At 44.3% G+C, this 17767-nt stretch overlaps 1 protein-coding gene across 1 annotated transcript in view; it reads right to left on the bottom strand.

Annotated features, from left to right (window-relative positions):
* LOC103588037 (rho guanine nucleotide exchange factor 10-like) overlaps window positions 1–11781 on the bottom strand; it is a 29005-nt gene extending 17224 nt beyond the window's left edge. The window contains exons 1-4 of the mRNA XM_008569606.1: window positions 11500–11781; window positions 7739–7805; window positions 4829–4905; window positions 2751–2807 (exon numbers count right to left, since the gene is read on the bottom strand). Coding sequence (XP_008567828.1) covers window positions 2751–2807; window positions 4829–4905; window positions 7739–7805; window positions 11500–11761 — 463 coding nt within the window. The 5' untranslated portion in view covers window positions 11762–11781. The remainder of the gene's footprint in view (window positions 1–2750; window positions 2808–4828; window positions 4906–7738; window positions 7806–11499) is intronic.
* Between the last annotated feature and the right edge of the window lie 5986 nt (window positions 11782–17767).

The following is a 17767-nucleotide window of genomic DNA, read 5'->3' as shown; positions in this document are numbered from 1 at the left end:
ACTTATCCAGTGCGCCACCGGGCCGGCCCCACCTCAATTGGATTTGAAGCCCTTTGCGAGCTAGAGCTATATTTTCTGTATTCATCACAGCAGTTGACAAAACTCTAAACAAAGAATCCAGCTCATTCAGCACCTTCTGAAGGTTCTTGGGGTACAGCTCTACTGTGAACCCCGCTGTGGGATGTGTTTGACAGTGTCTTTGTCCACAGTCTTGAAGGAATGAGAGCTAGAACACTGTTAGGCTCATAAAGACACCTTTAAGTATATTACAACCCAGCCTACTAGAATGTGTGAAAAATTGATGCTTTTCAATGTTTAAGAAAAGCTATTGCTATTTGGCCCCACAAGCACACATGGAACTTTCAAAGACTCAAGTGTCTTGTTAACTACTGATGATTTAGTGAATTATTTAATTCTTGGATTCAGAGATTTATGGTTTCTGAAACTGTGGCATGTGCTTTTGTCACTGAGGCCAGTGAACAGAAAGCATGATCTATTTATTTTTCTTGACTACAATCTTGCTATCTGCCTTTAGCCACAACAAATTTAAAAAGTCACCCTATAGTGGTGACGTTTGTACAGTGTGAGTGCACTTAAGGACATGGAACTGTACACATTAAAATGGTAAAATTATGTTATGTGCACTTTACCACAATAAAAAAAAATTATGTGATCCCAGATGGTCTCCATAATATCCAATAAGGAATTCTCCTAGTATTCTGAGAGAATATAATTCTAAATGATCATATTTTGCATAAAGCAACACAAGACCTCAGCTGTCCCTCAGAAACATCTGCATCTCCAGAGTCCATGAGACATCTGACCTCCTGGAAGGATCAAATCCTAAAATTAGAAGGCACCTCAGAGATCTAGTGCATCTACTTCATTAAATAATATATTATTAAACATGCTCATAATATATTATGAAAAAAAGCTCAAAGTAACAGGCATGTTTACATACCCCACCTGAACTCTAAATTTTTTGCCCTGTTAGCCCTGCCCCCTCCACCTCCATCCCCCCTCCCGAGGTCCGCAGGTATCGTTCCTGCAATGTGCTCGTCCACTTACCTCTTGGCATGTCTCTAAAGACAATATGCAAATGCCCTGCTACCTTTTGCCTTTTGCTCAACATAGTTTTATGATGATGTACAGTATGACAGTCCACAGGGTAAATGGACCACTATTGATCCATTCCCCGCCTGGAGGGTCACTGAGCTTTTTCCCTCACCTCTTGCTCATTACAAATAGCACTGCAGATAAGCATACTTGCATGCATGTCCTTGAACAGCAGGTGTGAGCTATTCTAAGAAAAACACTCGCAAGTGGACCACTGGTTCATAAGTATTATACCACTGTCATGAACTGAATGTCTGTGGCCCAAGATTCACTCATTGAAGCCTAACCCCCAAGTTGATGGTACTGGGAGGTGGCACCTTTGGGAGGCGATTACGTCATGAGGGCACAACCCTCGTAAACGGATTTAGTGCTCTTAAAAAAAAGGACCCTTGGGCCGGCCCGGTGGCGCACTTGATAGAGTGCGGAGCTTGGGAGCGCGGTGGCGCTCCCGCCGAGGGTTCAGATCCCATATAGAGACCGGTTCCCGCTCACTGGTTGAGCGCGGTGCGGGCGCAACACTGAGGGTTGCGATCCCGTTGCCAGTCACGAAAAAAGACAAAAAGGAAAAAATAATAATAATAATAAAAAATAAAAAAGAGAACCCAGAGAGCTCCCTCACCTCTTCTACCTTGTAACGACACAGGAAGAAAGTGCCATTTATGAACCAGGAAGCAGGCCCTCACCAGACAGCTCATGTGTCGGGCCTTGATCTTAGACTCCCAGCCTCCAGAACTGTGAGAAATAAATGTGTGTTGTTTATGAGCTGTCAATCTATGGTATCCTGTTATGGCAGCCTGAATGGACTAAGACGGCCTTGTTCACATTAGCTAGGTAATACCAAAGTGTTCTTCAAAATGACTGTGTCACCAAGACAAGACACTTAAGGAGCAAAACGCATCAGCAGGAGTGGGGTACAGTGAGGGTGGGACACTTGCAATCCCAGCCAGGGAAGCGTTTCAGCTCATGTGTGAGTGAAGGTGCCTAGGAGGTCTGTCAGGCCAAGATGTTTCGAGAACCACAAAAAGACACATGAAGACATTTGGCTCTAAGGCTGCAAGAGTTTGGGAAAAATCTGTGGGGATTTTGAGCAGATTTTCCTTGCCCTAAGAAATAAGGAGAAAAGGAAGAATGTATTCTTTTAGTTAATAGCTCATTAATTCTTTGTTGTGCTCTCCTTATAAAGGGGACACAATGGGTCCTGACCAGAACTGTCACCTCTGGCAGGTGGCCTACTGGTAGAACTTGTGTGGTGTGCTGGTTCTTGAGACTCAAGATCATACCTTCCATGTGAGAAAAGACCTACTTGGTGGGACATATTACCTAAAAATCCATTTCAAACTTGTTTTTAGAGCAGTTAGCTTTTAGTTCTTCCTTTATTTACAGCACATATTTAAATAAATGCCTATGAGCATATTTATTCATATGAACCTTCGTTTTATTTATAAATAGGCCCAAATATAACTGTTTGTCTCCCCAATAATGAGAGCAAGAACAACTATGTCTCAACACAGAAAACATGAATATAGAAAACATGACTGTATCTATGGATTTTGAATACAATAGTCATTTTTACATCCAGAGGGAAAGACTGCTAAACTGAATCTCCTAAAATTCAATTCCAGACTAAATCAAACCTGGTTCAGAGTCTGAATTTTCTCTGGGAACATCGTCATAGATCACTTCTTCCGGATCTGGAATAAAAAGGGAGAAAAACATTAAAAATTGACTAAAATCAACCAAGCGCAATTTTAGTTTTATAGGGCCATAATCTCTTATGATGTCATAATTATTAAAAAAAAATTATTCAAAATGCTCATTTATAAGGATAGTTAATGGTACCTTACCAAAGCATAAACATTATTTTTAGGCCAGAATATTTTGTTGGGAATGAGGAATATCACTCTAAAAGAAACAGGTGTAAAATTTCTCCAACAAGGAATTTTATGGTTCTCAGGCCAATCTATTCCATGATTTGGGGTTCAATTACACATTTTTATATGGCTCCCTTGTAAACATTTTTAAGTTTATGAGGTTAATGTGTTCTGATATACAAAATACAAAGGTGGTATGTGAGTTTCAGAAATAAAGGGAGAGTCCACTGGTGCTGTATTAAATGGAAACCATTAAAATAAACCGATGACTACAACATTTTATACCACTGGAGGTGAAAAGTAGCCACATACAAGTATAAAAATGCTAAACATATAGGACAAAGTTCCTTGAACTGTATGTACTATGTGAAACATTAGTGCCTGTGAGATTGTAACAATTTTCTTAAAAAGGTTGGGTGGGGAGTCCTCCACAGGCCAAATAGTATATACACTGTGTAAGATGAACACAGAAGTATAGCAACAAACTTGAAATTTTAAAAAATATTTGTAAAAGTTACATGCTTCATACGGAAATCCATTTCACAAAAGGACCTTTTAAATTAATTTTCCAAAATATTCATTTATTGGTGTTAGTCCCTCAGCAAGAGAATGCTCAAACTACAATGTATTACTGTACTGAAAACCATAAAGATAACTACTTACTAAGCAATCCAAGAAAGAAATGAAATAAATAAAACTGAACACTTCCCCTCACATTCACCCATGGTTACTATCCCCATATTATCAGGGGGAAATGTAAATTCAGGAAAATTCCTTATTTGTTGCGGCTGTCAAGGTCTAATACAGATGTTCACTCTCTTTTAATAACATTTATTAACTGCAACCACAGTAAATATTTCTATTCCTGATAGATAATATTGAGAAACTGCTAGTTTACAGAACTTACTTTCAAATATAGTTATTCTAATTAACTATCATCTGAATAATAAAAATGAGTAAAGGGGAGAATTCAAACAAATTTTACTTTGGAAATAAAACTGCTGGTGAATGGCAAGACAGTAATTTCATCCTGTAATGATCCTGATTTAATAGCTCCCTAACAGAATTGTCTAATTACACTAAGATATTTGTTTTGACAAAGTCATAATTAAAACCAGAATGAAATTATCCAGTAGATAATTTAATAATTAGGAGATAACTAAGATGGTTTACCTTGTAAGTCAATCACATAAAGCAATTACAGAGAAATTAGCAAGCCAATGGATAATAAAAGGTATAATTGGGAAAGTAATCTTTGCTTTTCTTATGAAAATTAAAATACAAATCTAGCTAAAAATATTTCAGCCTTTCAAACGACACATGGAAGAGAAGATCTGGGGCACCGTTTGGCAGTGGGTTGGCAGCAACCACGCACCCACCATTCAAAAATGGGACCATGACAAAGCACCTTGCTGCAGAATTGAAGCAAGATCACTCCGCCAATGTCTCAACACTGAATGGCTGACCGTGGCCTCCCCAATCTGTAGCTATTGTAACAGAAACAAAATCTGTACTTGAAAGAAACAATCAAGAGAGATAGGTGCTTGGTTGGAGAAAGCTGATAGCCTGATAGGAAATGAAGGGCTTCAGAGAGCCCCAGGGAAATTCTTACATATGAGGGCACTTCAAAACGTTCCTGGAAAAATAGTACTGAAAGCTAATACAATTGGTTTCATGAACTTTTTGAAATAACCTCATATTCAGCTTTTGCTAATATTCTAAGTAAATGAATATATTTTTAAGGTTTTAGATCTGATCTAGGACATGACACTGTCCCTCTACTAGTGATGTCTGTACAAGCTCAGTGAGGCTTCAGGCTCCTGGCGGTCAGCAGGACTTACTCTCCATCCAGGCTGTATTGGCAGGATCTGCAACCCATCGGGCAAGGGCACTGTCCTCTTTATTGACTTGATCTTCACTTAAAGAAAACAAACCATAAAATCAGAATATCGAGAAACACCCCCAATATTCAATGCCCCACAAGGGGTATATGTGTACATAGGCGCATGTGTGCATGTGCTACTATGCATGCAAATTGTATACTTTCCCAGGTATTATTACAGGAAATCCCAAGTTCAAATTTTCATTCAGAACTCTCTATAAATAAGTGCTTTTGAATGTCCACTATAAGCACAGCACAGTATCTGGCATGACGGGAATAGAGTAGAAATATAGTCCCTGCAGCAGAAGGCCTGAGTTGTCCTCCATGTTTCATCAGCCTCTTTAAGGGCCTCTTATGTGCCCCAGATGATGCTGGGTGTAGAGACACCCCCGAGTGAGATTGGGCCTTCTATGCCTCCAGTAACATGTTAGTGAGACAGACAGATACAGACCACCCAAAATAAAAAATGGTTGTGTGTCTATAGCGCGATGGTCATAGGACCAATCACAGTGTCTCACACAAACAGGGACTGGGGTTTTATCCTGTAGGTAGTGGGAAGCCATCGGAATGTTTTATTCAGAATATTTTCACAATCAGATTCTGTCCACAAACTGAGCGTCGCCTCTGTGAGAGGCACAGTTGCTGATACAACATACAGAGTAGCAATTGGGCTTCATGACGCCTACTCCTGCTAGGAGCATTTTTTTTTTTTTTGTCTTTTTCGTGACCGGTAAGGGGATCGCAACCCTTGGTGTGGTGTCGCCCGCACTGCGCTCAGCCAGTGAACGCACCAGCCATCCCTATATAGGATCCAAACCCGCGGCAGGAGCGTCGCTGCGCTCCCAGCGCCGCACTCTCCCGAGTGTGCCACGGGGCCGGCCCTAGGAGCATTTTATTAGGATAAACCAAGAAGCAGTGTAAAAACATTAACTTGAAGGAAAGGAGACTGGAAATAGGGTAAGCAGCTAGAGATACATATGGAAAGCTCTGAAAAACTTACATATGGAAGAAAATAATAATTAAAATCGGATTACATGACAATCCGATGCCACATTTTCAGAGTAACTGATGAGAGCAGATGCCTTCTCAGTTCACGGTCTCTCTCGTTATTTATTTTGCTAAAACTCCTAATGAGCCATGATTTTGAGGATGAAGGGCAAAAGCAAACGTCCAGGTAAAGACACAGCAGCTACTCCAGGTTGTGATCCACAACATGCTGTGCGTGGATGGGTCTGAAGAGTAAGAGACAGTCTCTGTACTCAAAGACTTTATCACATAAAAAAAGGAGTATTCTCGTACTTTCTAAGTTTGAAATTAGATCAAAACAAAAAGTTACCACAAAAAGAATAAGAGAAAAACTGAAGCAAATATAAATGCTATTTTAAATTATTCCTGAATGTTTCCATATGTTTAAAAAATGTCATACTTTTGAAAATCATTTGAGGTTATCATCACACCACATTTTATATTCTTTCTTCAAAAAACCTGGGCCGGCCCGGTGGCGCACTGCTACGGTGCGCCGCTTGGGAGCGTGGCGGCGCTCCCGCCGAGGGTTCGGATCCCACATACGGACTGGTTCCCGCTCACTGGCTGAGCGAGGTGTGGGAGCAGCACCGGGGGTTGCGATCCCGTTGCCGGTCCCGGTCAGGTGCGGGCGCGACACTGAGGGTTGCGATCCGTTGCCGGACACTAAAAAAGACAAAAAAAGGAAAAAACAAACAAACAAAAAAAAACCATCCTTTCCATGGACATATTTTTCACAATCAGTTTTAGATTGCCAATGATTACATGCCATTGCGATCTAATATTTAGTTATATACAGAACTGTGATTTCTAATAAAGGGTCTTGGCTGGCTCTACTTTGTGACATAATTCTGTTTTTAAACTGGAAAGAAAATTCTTGTGAAGTGAGTACAAGGTACCTAAAAAGTGTGTGGAAAAACAGAATTAAAAAAAATATGAATTGGGCCGGCCCGGTGGTGCACTGCTATAGTGCGCCGCTTGGGAAGTGCGGTGGCGCTCCCGCCGAGGGTTCGGATCCCACATACAGACCAGCTGCTCACTGGCTGAGCGAGGGGCGGGAGCGGCACCGAGGGTTGCGATCCCGTGGCTGGTCCTGGTCCAGTACGGGCGCAACACTGAGGGTTGCGATCCGTTGCCGGTCACGAAAAAAGACAAAAAAGGAAAAAAAAAAAAAATGAATCTTTCCATGAACTTTCTGAAGTACTCTCGTACTTTTCCCCAGAAATCCTTTTTTGTTTTTTTAAAGGCTTTCACGTAAGGGATACTTTAACCATTTAAAAAGCCAGCCTTGGGCCGAGCCCATGGCGCACTCGGGAGAGTGCGGCGCTGGGAGCGCAGCAGCACTCCCGCCGCGGGTTCGGATCCTATATAGGGATGACCGGTGCACTCACAGCGCTCACTGGCTGAGTGCGGTGCAGCAGTTCTCAAAAAGGACAAAACAAACAAACAAACAAACAAAATAAATAAATAAAAAGCCAGCCTTAATGACTGAATGGAAAAAAAAATGAGTGAAAAAAACAACCAGCAACAGGGCCAAGGATTCATGGCCAAGCTCTGGCCACTACATCTTGATGCTTGAAATAACACTCAGCTCTTCCCATCCTCTCCCTCTGCTTTTGCTGACCCTGCACGTACAAAGGGGACATCTGGTAACCAACCTACTTGGTGAAAAGGGAGATGCCTGAGGCAGGAAAGGAGGCCTGGGGCAGCCCACACCCACAGGGGAGGTGAGGAAGGGACAACCCAACACCGCCATTGGGCGGGAGAGCACATCAGGAACACCATATCCAACACTTCAGGAAAAAGGCATGAATTCAGAATGTATGTGTAAAATTAATGAAGATACCTATTTGGAGGGTCCTCAGAACTTAAAGAATTACACTGGTGATCTTCTTCAACTTCTGGTGCTTCAGCTAGAAAAGAAAAAAAATTGACATTATTTTAAGCCTGACAAAAAAGTTTATGAAGTTGATTTTTTACCCTTAAAATGATTTCATATTTCCCTTTCTTAACATGCTTATCTTAGAATAAAGATGATTAACTGATAAGCTTAAAATTTTTGAGCTTTTAGGTAAAATGTATTCAAACAGGATTATAGTAACATGTGATATCCCAAGGTCTTATGAAACAGCCAGAAATAAAACACACCGGCACCCAAATAAATCAGGCTAGAGTTAAAAAGAAACATAATACACTGTAATCTCTCCCATCTCTTAAGTTTTCATGGGAAATTATGAGTGTGATTTATTTGAAGGTGTGTCACCCTGGGAAACTCAAAAGATTTCCAAGGGAGAAACAGTTAAGCTTGGGATATTTGACAACCAAACTTTTACACACGCACCCACACACACAAGGGTCCATCTCACAAGTCCTATCTGATTGGTGTTTTCCTCCCATCTCTGTTCTGTTTTACTAAGATAAGTGGTGAGCTCCACAGCGCAGGCTCTCCATACATTTCATGCAGGTGGAATACAAGTTTAGACGATCAAAGAACAGCCTGAGGTGCATGTGTAGAAGAGGGAAGAGACCTTCCCACTTCAGAAGGCAACGGAGGGGAGATGGGAAAAGGATGTTATTGCGGGCATGACCCACTTGGTCTTTTGATGGACTCTGTCCAGCCCCTCAACATGGCCCTGAGAATTGACATGGGGAAGGTCAGTTGACCATGCTCAGCCAGTGGCTGGTTGTTCATGACTACACTGGCAAAGCTGTCCACAAGATGCCTTCTATAAGGGGTTTATCTTATGGGTAAGCAGCAGTCCTTAACTGCTTTCAAACTGCTTGACAGTTGACTCAAAGTCCAGGGAAGGTGAGCTCAGAGTAATTAGGTTGGAGATCTCACCAATAAAAATGGTCTCCTGGTCACATTAGTTTCTGCCACATAGCCAGAGGCCAGATTGTAACAGACACAAGCTGCTGAATGGTGGGGATCTGCTGGGTAGCACACTGGTAATTCTATAGGCATTAACTTGTTTTGTTTTTCAGGCAGAGAAAAGTTAGGCACCTTTCCAAGGGCCACACATCAGGTCAGAGGCAGGGTCAGGATTGGAAATCAAATCCGCCCACTCCAAAAACTGCTCCTCCCACCACACTACAAGGCCTCAAAGAATCATCCAAACGACCCCTCAAAAGACAAAATTATTCCACAGGTTGACAGAGACAGAACATGTTGATTGGCAGTGGACGCACTCTACAGAGTGAATTGTTTCCGCAGAGAGTGGGTCAAGAGCTCAGGTCTGGTGTGCAGGGCTCTGGCCCCCATCCCTAACTGCAATCTATGCGCACGTGCTCGCAGCCGCCCCACCAGGAATTCTTCCTTCCTCAGGCTCCCCCTTTCAGGAAAACAGATGCACTCAAATTGAGTGTTCACCAAAACACAGGACCTTTAAATGGAAGGTCACTAGAAGGTGAACATGCTCACCAGGGAGCTCTCCCCCAGTCGTATCAACTGCATGCTTATCGTTAATCCTGGATGCAGACACTGAGTTCTCTGGCCATCAGAGGACACTAACGCACCAACGGACAAAAGCAGGACCTGCCTCAGAAGCTGCTCTTCAGAACTGGCTTTGGACAGCAAGGAAAATAATGGAATCTGGCTATTCCTGCATGTCCAGGATTGAGTTCCAGGTGGGGCTCTGGAAAAGAAACCACCTCCTGCTGCTGGGACGTGCCTCCTAGGACAGCCCTGTGAAGCCAGGTGGCCGTCCCATCTCCAGGGGGGCCCACAGGGCACAGACAGCTAAGAAGCCAGTGTTATACGGGCTTTGAACCCAGGCCCGACGCCAAAATCCACGCTTTACCGCCATCTCAGGAGAGAGGTTGGTGTACTCTTTAAAGGATCATAAGACAAACAGACACACTTGTTCTTTGATTCTGGGACTGACAATAGCGTTTATTGTGATAGAGTCTTATTACTGGCTCTACGTTGACAGCATAAAAATAAGCAAATTATTTTAAAATCATGCTGAATTATTTTTTAAAATAAATTACTTTAAATGATGTTCGAGTACTTAATAAAATTTTAAAATAAGCAAATTACTTTAAAATAAATATATTTTCCTTAAGTACAAAATCTCCATAATCCACACTTTCTTTTTTTTAGATGGCTCTTACTCTCTAAGGTTATAGAATAAGAACACTATTACGGATCGTGGTAAATTCCCAGGATTATTGCCAACTTCAACAGGAAAACACGTGGGAAAACATCTATCCTAGAAACCCTCTATGGTTTCCAAAATTCAAACTCATGATTTTTGTTTAAAGAATATTTTTATCACAACTATTATTAACTGGAAAAGAAAGGAGCTTTTTATTGAAGTCTTCACACAAATTACAGTTCTGTTTCCAAAAGGCCAGTCACCCCAGATGCCACTTTCTTCCATCAGAAAAACATCTCACATACCCGGGGGATTCCTATGGTGTGTCTTGGGAAAGGTAACAGACAGACTTAGGTGAGAGAAGGAAAAATTCAGCCAAGACTCTTGGACTGGGTCAGCTATGAATGTAACGAGCATTGCTTCTGCAGGAGGAACAGTTCTGCACTTGCAGCTGTGCTCGTAGCACCGGGGCCTGCAGCAGGCCTAGCAACGGGGCTCGCACACTGAACACACTCTCCTTCCAAACCTGAAATATAAAGCTCTGCAGAAACAGCTGGTGCCCGAAGGACACAACCAAGGATCACAGGGAGAGATAACAGAGAACAGGCTTTGACAACCAGGCCACTCGAAGGCATGCGGTGGCTCCTCCTCACCAAGAGAAGGTGAAAGCAGAGATTCTAAACCAATGTCCCTTCAGAGCTGAGGACACGAGGTCAGTGAGGTGAACAAGATGCCTATGTGTTCATCAATGCTCCTGACTCAGCGCCCTGGGTGTGGCTGGAGGGACAGGGAGCAGCTCCTCTTGCTGTCCTCGCCTCCCCACCTCCACACCACTCCTATGTGCGGCTGGTTTCCCGAGGATCCTCTGACCTTCCATTGCTGGCTTCCCAGCATGCTCGCTGGACATCTCCCCAGGTCCCCTCTTTTGAGGAGAAAAAGTTTTGCAAGGAGAGAGAGAGCCCCTTCTCAGCCCTTCTCTCTCCTTCCTTGTTCCCATGGATGAAGACAGCTGACCTCATGGAGCCTGAGTTTATGTATTAGTAGATGACATCAGAACATATACAAACATAACTATCACTTAGCAGAATAAATGACAAATGCCAAAGAAGGTGCACAAGGTTTGCTGAGCACTTGGTGGCCAGCGCCAGGAAACGGAGTAGAGTTCACACAAGTCCTCCCCAACAAGAGGAGGCAACACACTTGGGATCAGACCTTATTTCAAAATTTTCCAAACACTATCTTGATCCATCACACATTGTACACAACTACTGAAAACCAACTTTGTACCCTACATATATGTATAATAAATTATTTAAAAAAAAAAAGAAAGAAAAGAAATTTGTGGATCCAAAAAAAATTTTTTTTCCTAACAATAATTCTGATACCTTTCCTTAATTGTGTTCCCGTCATAGAAGAAAATTAATTTGGGGTTCATTTTCCCACTTTGCAAACACACACTGATGACAGGGGAGAAGAGAAGATCGGGCACAGACATCAGGGGCGGCATTACCTTCTTCCTCCATGGATGCGGCGCGGAGGATGACTGGGCTGGAGTAGGCGGGCAGCAGGAGGGGCAGGCTGGAGGGGACGGCGTAGCCGCAGGGCACCGGCACCGAGTACCCACTGGGCACGTGTGTGAGGCCCACAGCCTCTTCCTCAGCATCCGGGGCTGGGGTTGGGGGCTGCTCTTCCTGGAATGGCGTGATGTCGATGACGGAATACGGGTTCACTTTCGTTGGGACCACGAGTCTGACAGGATCCACCCCTGCCATGGTTTCTGTTGCTTTTCCATTCTCACCTCCTGGAGGATGGAAAGAAACAAATCAGCAAACACACCGTCCAGTGCCCAGTGGACCTTCTCTCCCACAGTGCAGGCAAGGAGAAGGTGGTGATCCCCCACACTCTAACAGTAGGACCCCCTGGACATTCCAGGTCATTGAAGGAGGCTGTGAGGCCACTGTCTACACAGGGGGACTTGGAGGGAATGCCCCTGGAGCACGGTACTCTGGGAAGCAGTTGGGTCAGTGCCACCTCTGTGCACAGGGGAGACAGGCACAACCTGGCAGCTCCCAAGACAGCTTACCCAATGAGATGAATAAGTGAGAAGCTGCCAGAGGCAGAGGAATTGTGAACCATACCTAGACTTTTTGCTATGGACAAAGAAACCCAATGCTGGTCCCCTGACTACAGTATGGTCTAAGCAGTCCATCTGGTCAGTGAATAAAAGCACCCAAATCCCCCCACCAGGGCTAAAAATAGAAACCTTTACTGTTAATTCATCTCCAATGGCGTTGTTTTTAATGTTTAATGTGACACAGTGATATAATAATGATGAGGCAATTTTTATTAGAAAATAGCAATACTTTTCTCTCCAAAATGTAAACAGTAACAGGCCGGCCCGGTGGCGCACTGCTACAGTGCGCTGCTTGGGAGTGCGGCGGCGCTCCCGCCGAGGGTTCGGATCCCACATACAGACCGGTTCTGGCTCACTGGCTGAGCAAGGTGCGGGCACAACACCGAGGGTTGCGATCCCGTTGCCGGTCCCGGTCCGGTACGGGCGTGACACTGAGGGTTGCGATCCGTTGCCGGACACGAAAAAAAAAAAAAAAAGTAAGCAGTAAGGTAGAGTGACAAGATTGAGAACTGTGGAAAACGGCACAAAGGAACCCAGCCAAACGTGAATGAAGAGATCCCAGTTACATCACAGAAGAATCATAAATCTCTCACTCCTAGAAATCGGCCTTTCCCCATAATGTTGCAATAAGGAGGGAAGAAGAGGAGAAAAATCAGTGAGCGCCTGAAGACGACAGCACCAGCCCCATGGGGTGGCCTGGGACGCACCTGCAGGGAAGGCAGCTTCACTGGCTTCAGCGTTTCTTGTCTCGGGGCCAGAGGGGGCTTGTCTATCGGCTTCAGGAACTTCATCTCCACTGTCAAAATCAAACTGTTCTCCCTCCTCCTCTTCATTATTATTACTATCATATTTTACTTCATTTTCTAAAGTTTAAGAAAACATAAATTACAGTGTTAGCCTTTATTAACATTACAACGATTTGTACATTGCTGTAAAAAGACAAATACCAAAAAAAGACCATATACACACACACACAGAGCCAGAGACACTGACTAAGTTACGTCATACTTGTAGTTAATCTTTTTACTGGGAAAAATATATATCATTAGAATTTGGGGTCAGAATTTTTTTATTTCCTTTTTTTTTTTTTTCCTTTTTTTGTCTTTTTTCGTGTCCAGCAACGGATCGCAACCCTCAGTGTCGCGCCCGTACCAGACCGGGACCGGCAACGGGATCGCAACCCTCGGTGTTGCTCCCGCACCTCGCTCAGCCAGTGAGCAGCCGGTCTGTATGTGGGATCCGAACCCTTGGCGGGAGCGCCGCCGCGCTTCCCAAGCGGCGCACTGTAGCAGTGCACCACCGGGCCGGCCCCTATTTCCTTTTATTATAACCTACAATTCACAGCTGGAAAAGCTGGGGAAGCAAAGACTTGACAATACAATGCATTTTATGTCACAAACAATAAGATCTGTCATGCAGACTTTTAAAAGAAAACAGTTAGCTGAATTTATTTTTTAAAGACCAGAACACTATTTGCTATAATCTCAAATCTGTAGAGGGTCATTTTCTTCAAAAAGTTTTTTCAGGGGAAAAAATGCACACCCTAGACTTAAAATGCTCTGAAATAGCATTAAAATCCTCTATGTCTACTTGAGTATGTGTATATTATATATAAAAATACTTAATCAACTATCTTTATAAATATTTTATTTCTAACAAACTAACTCAACCCTATTTTTCCCACAGCTATTTCATACCAGACAGTAAATGACAGAGAACATGGAACGTGAACGTGCAGAACTGTCTGTGTCACCAGAGAATACCTGTCCCTTGAGCACCAGGAAGTCACCCTGAGAGTCACCGACCTGAAACTTCTCACTGAATGCACAGGCAAAAATGCTCACCTTCAGTGCCAACAAATGTCTAGGTGGCCAAAGGTAAAAGGAAAAAAAGAAAGAAAAGGAAAAATGATGCAAAAGGCAACCTTTGGTGGAAAGTCCAACCGCACTCAGTTACTCAATGGGTTCTGCACAAGCCCGTAGGTCCCTACCCCACTTGGCTCATTCCCTTCCCACTGGAACAGCAGGGGACACCAGCCCCTCCCTGTCCATAGCACACCTACTCCCCCAGGCCCCTCTCAAAGCACCTGGAACACAGAAACCAGTCACCCCTCCTCTACCTGGCACCATCTCTACCTGCCACTCTCGGCATCAACTCTCTACCTTCCACTTGATGCTTTTATCTAAAAATAGGCTGGTTGGCCCCCATCTCAGGGGGTTATCCGCAGGGATGGGTCCCATATCCCCGTACACTTTACCCACGAACAGTGCGGAGATGGTGATGCCAGGGCTAGGTCCTGGGATGGAGAGTGCCTGTTCCTGCGCCAAGTCACAAGTGCTAGTAACAAGGACAAGGCACTGGAGCAGCTAGGATGGGTGTGGACCCCCCACAGAGAGAGCAGGAGCCTCTCCTGCTTCAAATCCCCTCAACGCTGGCAGCACAAAGGTCAGAATTTGGGAAAGTCCCCTTTTTCTTAAGTCATAACCCATCTAGTTTATAACTCATTCTGCCATGTTGAATGGGATGTTCCAGAAAATCAGTCATCTTCCCAAGGAGGTACTCTGGGTGAGGCTGGACATCACCCCCAGGAAGATGGCAGAGGTTAAGACACATTCCTGCCCACTCCCAGGGAAGGGTGGGGGTCTCTTTCAGGACCCTCAGCAGGCACCCATAACAACTTTGTAATGAACGAGCAGACGGATGCACCCAGGAAAGAGAGCATGGGAAAATGACCTGGAAACCGGTGACCTCGGGGTCAAGGACCTGCTGTGCAAACCATCCTGATGAAGAGTGGCCCCTCCCTGCTGCATCTGCGGGTGAGGACTTGGCTTCCTGCAGCCACAGAACGTTCCAGCTGAGCCACACTGTCACGTGATTCTGCTGACACACACGCCCACTGTTCTCATGCACCCATTCACTTCTCAATGTCAGAAAAAATAACCAAGTCACACGTGCCTTTAAGTATTTTAAAAGGAACTTGTGTGGAATGTACAGACTTAGAATACCGTTAAGTTCTCTGAGAACTAAGCCAATGAAAACACTGAGTCAGGGGCCCAAGTTGTGCGGAGGTAGGTATTTCTTGGTGGCAGATGATGAGGGGGATAAGGGGCTGCTCAGAGACCCCCGTGTCCTCCCTACCCCACCCCTGGTCTGGGGCACAGAGCCTCATCTCTTCCATTCCAGGCCGAGGCTCAGATGGGGTGAATTCCAGGGATGGCATCAGGGCTGTGGGAAAGGGCAGAAGGAGGGTGAGCTCCCCTCTGTTCCCGGGTGGGCACGGGTGCATCGTCCCAGCACACTGTCACCAAGAAAACCTGTCCCCTCCAACCATACCGCAAGGTCCACTGAAGCTCATCTCTACCTCGGGACAGGGCCCGGACCAGCAATATCCAAGCGTCTTAGACGCAAATGAGGCTATGTTCTCTTGAAAAAGGAAAAGGATTCCAGGGAGGGACCACGGGTGTCAGAAATCATTTCCAAAAGTAAAAAGTGTGATGCTGCGTCCTCTACCAAACCGTCAGCCCAGCAAGTGGTTCTCATCTGCTGGGTGCAGGCCAGAGAGGGAGATGCAGAGCTGCGAGGTGGGGGCTTTGCCAAACCGGACCTGAGAAGGTGTGAGGGGAGAGCGCTGGGGTGTGGGGACAGTGAGAAACACCTGAGGACTGAGGCGGGACCCGAGGCACGTGAAGGGGCAGTAAGACATGGACAGGCAGGACGACCAATGTGGGCAGCGGACAGCACAGGAACTGCTCGACCAGGGGCGACGCTGGGGTGAGATGCTCCAAACTAAGGTTTTGGGGGTGGAGCAATTTCTAGGGAGGGAAATCTGCAAAGATGTTCCTACTTAAGTCCCTCTACACTCTTTCCAGTTGAGCCTCCTGGGTCCAGATGAACTCTGATGGTCTAAAAAAGAAGACTGCTTTAAATTTGAGGTGCTTATTTTTCCCTGGAATCTTCTATATCAGTAATACATTCTAAGAGGGCCTTTTGAAGGAAACAGGTTTTCATGTCACCCATGAATGAGGAGAGGAGTCAAGTCTGAAGAAAGGTGAACCGAGCCCCTTCCTCCCCTGCCTTCAGGGGCAGGGGGGCCTCCCAGCAAGGGCCCAGGAGGGCGAGACCCCCACCTGCCCAACACACACAAGGGGTCCCAGAGCATTCTGGCATTACTTTCCACCTACCATTTAAAAGTTTTAAAAGTACGATCATGACAAATATTTTAATGGAATCAAGAAGAGAATTCAGATAAATATTCTTTTTAAAAAATATATAATTCTGATACAAGAGTGCACGCTGGTGCCCTTCTGGATGGTAAATCGCCAATATCTACCAAAAGCTTCACCCATTTCCTAGTAGATACACGTGAAAGTCTACCATACAATTTTGAATTTAAGCCAAGGGAAGAGAGTTGGAAGTGGAGAAAACCATTACTTTCACTATTTTAGACTTGTTAATTTATGTGCTTTCTAACCAGCTCTTACTGTGCCCAAAGTGACAATAAATAATACATATTTTAGAAGGGGTTTGGGTTTTTTTGCTGTTTCATTAAGTAATCAATTTATTAACATAAACTGGTGAACAGATTTTAGAGAAATAAATCTCTTAGCAAAAAACAAAATCATTTTCCAGAATATTTTCCAAATACAATTGTTATCATCTCCTTAAATTCATGTTTGCCAGATAAATATTACAGTAAAATAATGCCAATTAAATGTGCTGCCAAAAATGATGGGCAAGAAACGTTTACGTTTTGACTTAGCAACATAACAGGCCACGCCATGCACATGCTCAGATTCAGATGAACGGTGACTCAGGAGCACACGCTAGAGTTTTCTTTTGTCAACCACCCTCTTCAGAAATTAGACTATAAATGAACTTCAACAATTAGTGATCATTTGAAATGCACCTAGAAGTTATTTTATAAAAATTATTTATAAAGAAAAGCTGTCAATGTCTGGCACAACATAGGCTCTTAAATATCTGTGATGGGACAAAACACAGACTGTGGGACCTGAACCCCTGCTCTCCACGCAGGAAGAATGTATATCCCCTGAATGTCTTCAGGAAGGAAAGCAGTCGGCAGGGGCAGCTCTCTGCAGGATGCCACCCTGAGTGAAATACCAATGTCTACTCCGTACCCGCTTCTGCTCGGCTTCCTGGGCTGCAACATGGCTGATTACACTAGAAATGCAATGTGAATTACCTGAGATGACTCACACTCCTGTGCCCTGACACAACACCGGGGAGACCCTTCAAGCTCTCGGGGACAAGGACCGTGTCTCACCACCAAACACGTAGCAACCACACAACACATGCTTGTTGTGTGAATGCATGAATGAACGGATGATGAACAGCAGAGTAGGTTTCAAACTTTTTTTTTTCTTTTGCCAAAAGCACTCATTTTTCCCTAATGAAACTTTGAGCAGAATCCCAATAGACAAAGTGGAATAAAAGGAATCAAGAAACTCCTCTGAAAGTTTAAACTCCACGTCACTTGGAGAACCTCTAAAGTACCACAGGACTTGGATTTCTGGACAATCTCTGTCTTTGCCCAGAGTAATGTGAGAAACTGCTGTGAGAGCCACTTCTCTGCCTTCTTTAAACTGTGATGAAAATATTTCCACTGCACGATCAAATAGACCTT

The sequence above is a fragment of the Galeopterus variegatus genome, unplaced genomic scaffold (assembly GCF_000696425.1).
Source record: "Galeopterus variegatus unplaced genomic scaffold, G_variegatus-3.0.2 Scaffold519, whole genome shotgun sequence".
NCBI classification, from domain to species: domain Eukaryota; kingdom Metazoa; phylum Chordata; class Mammalia; order Dermoptera; family Cynocephalidae; genus Galeopterus; species Galeopterus variegatus.
Note: the sequence above shows the minus strand (reverse complement) of the source record. Positions and strands in the feature narration are given on the sequence as shown.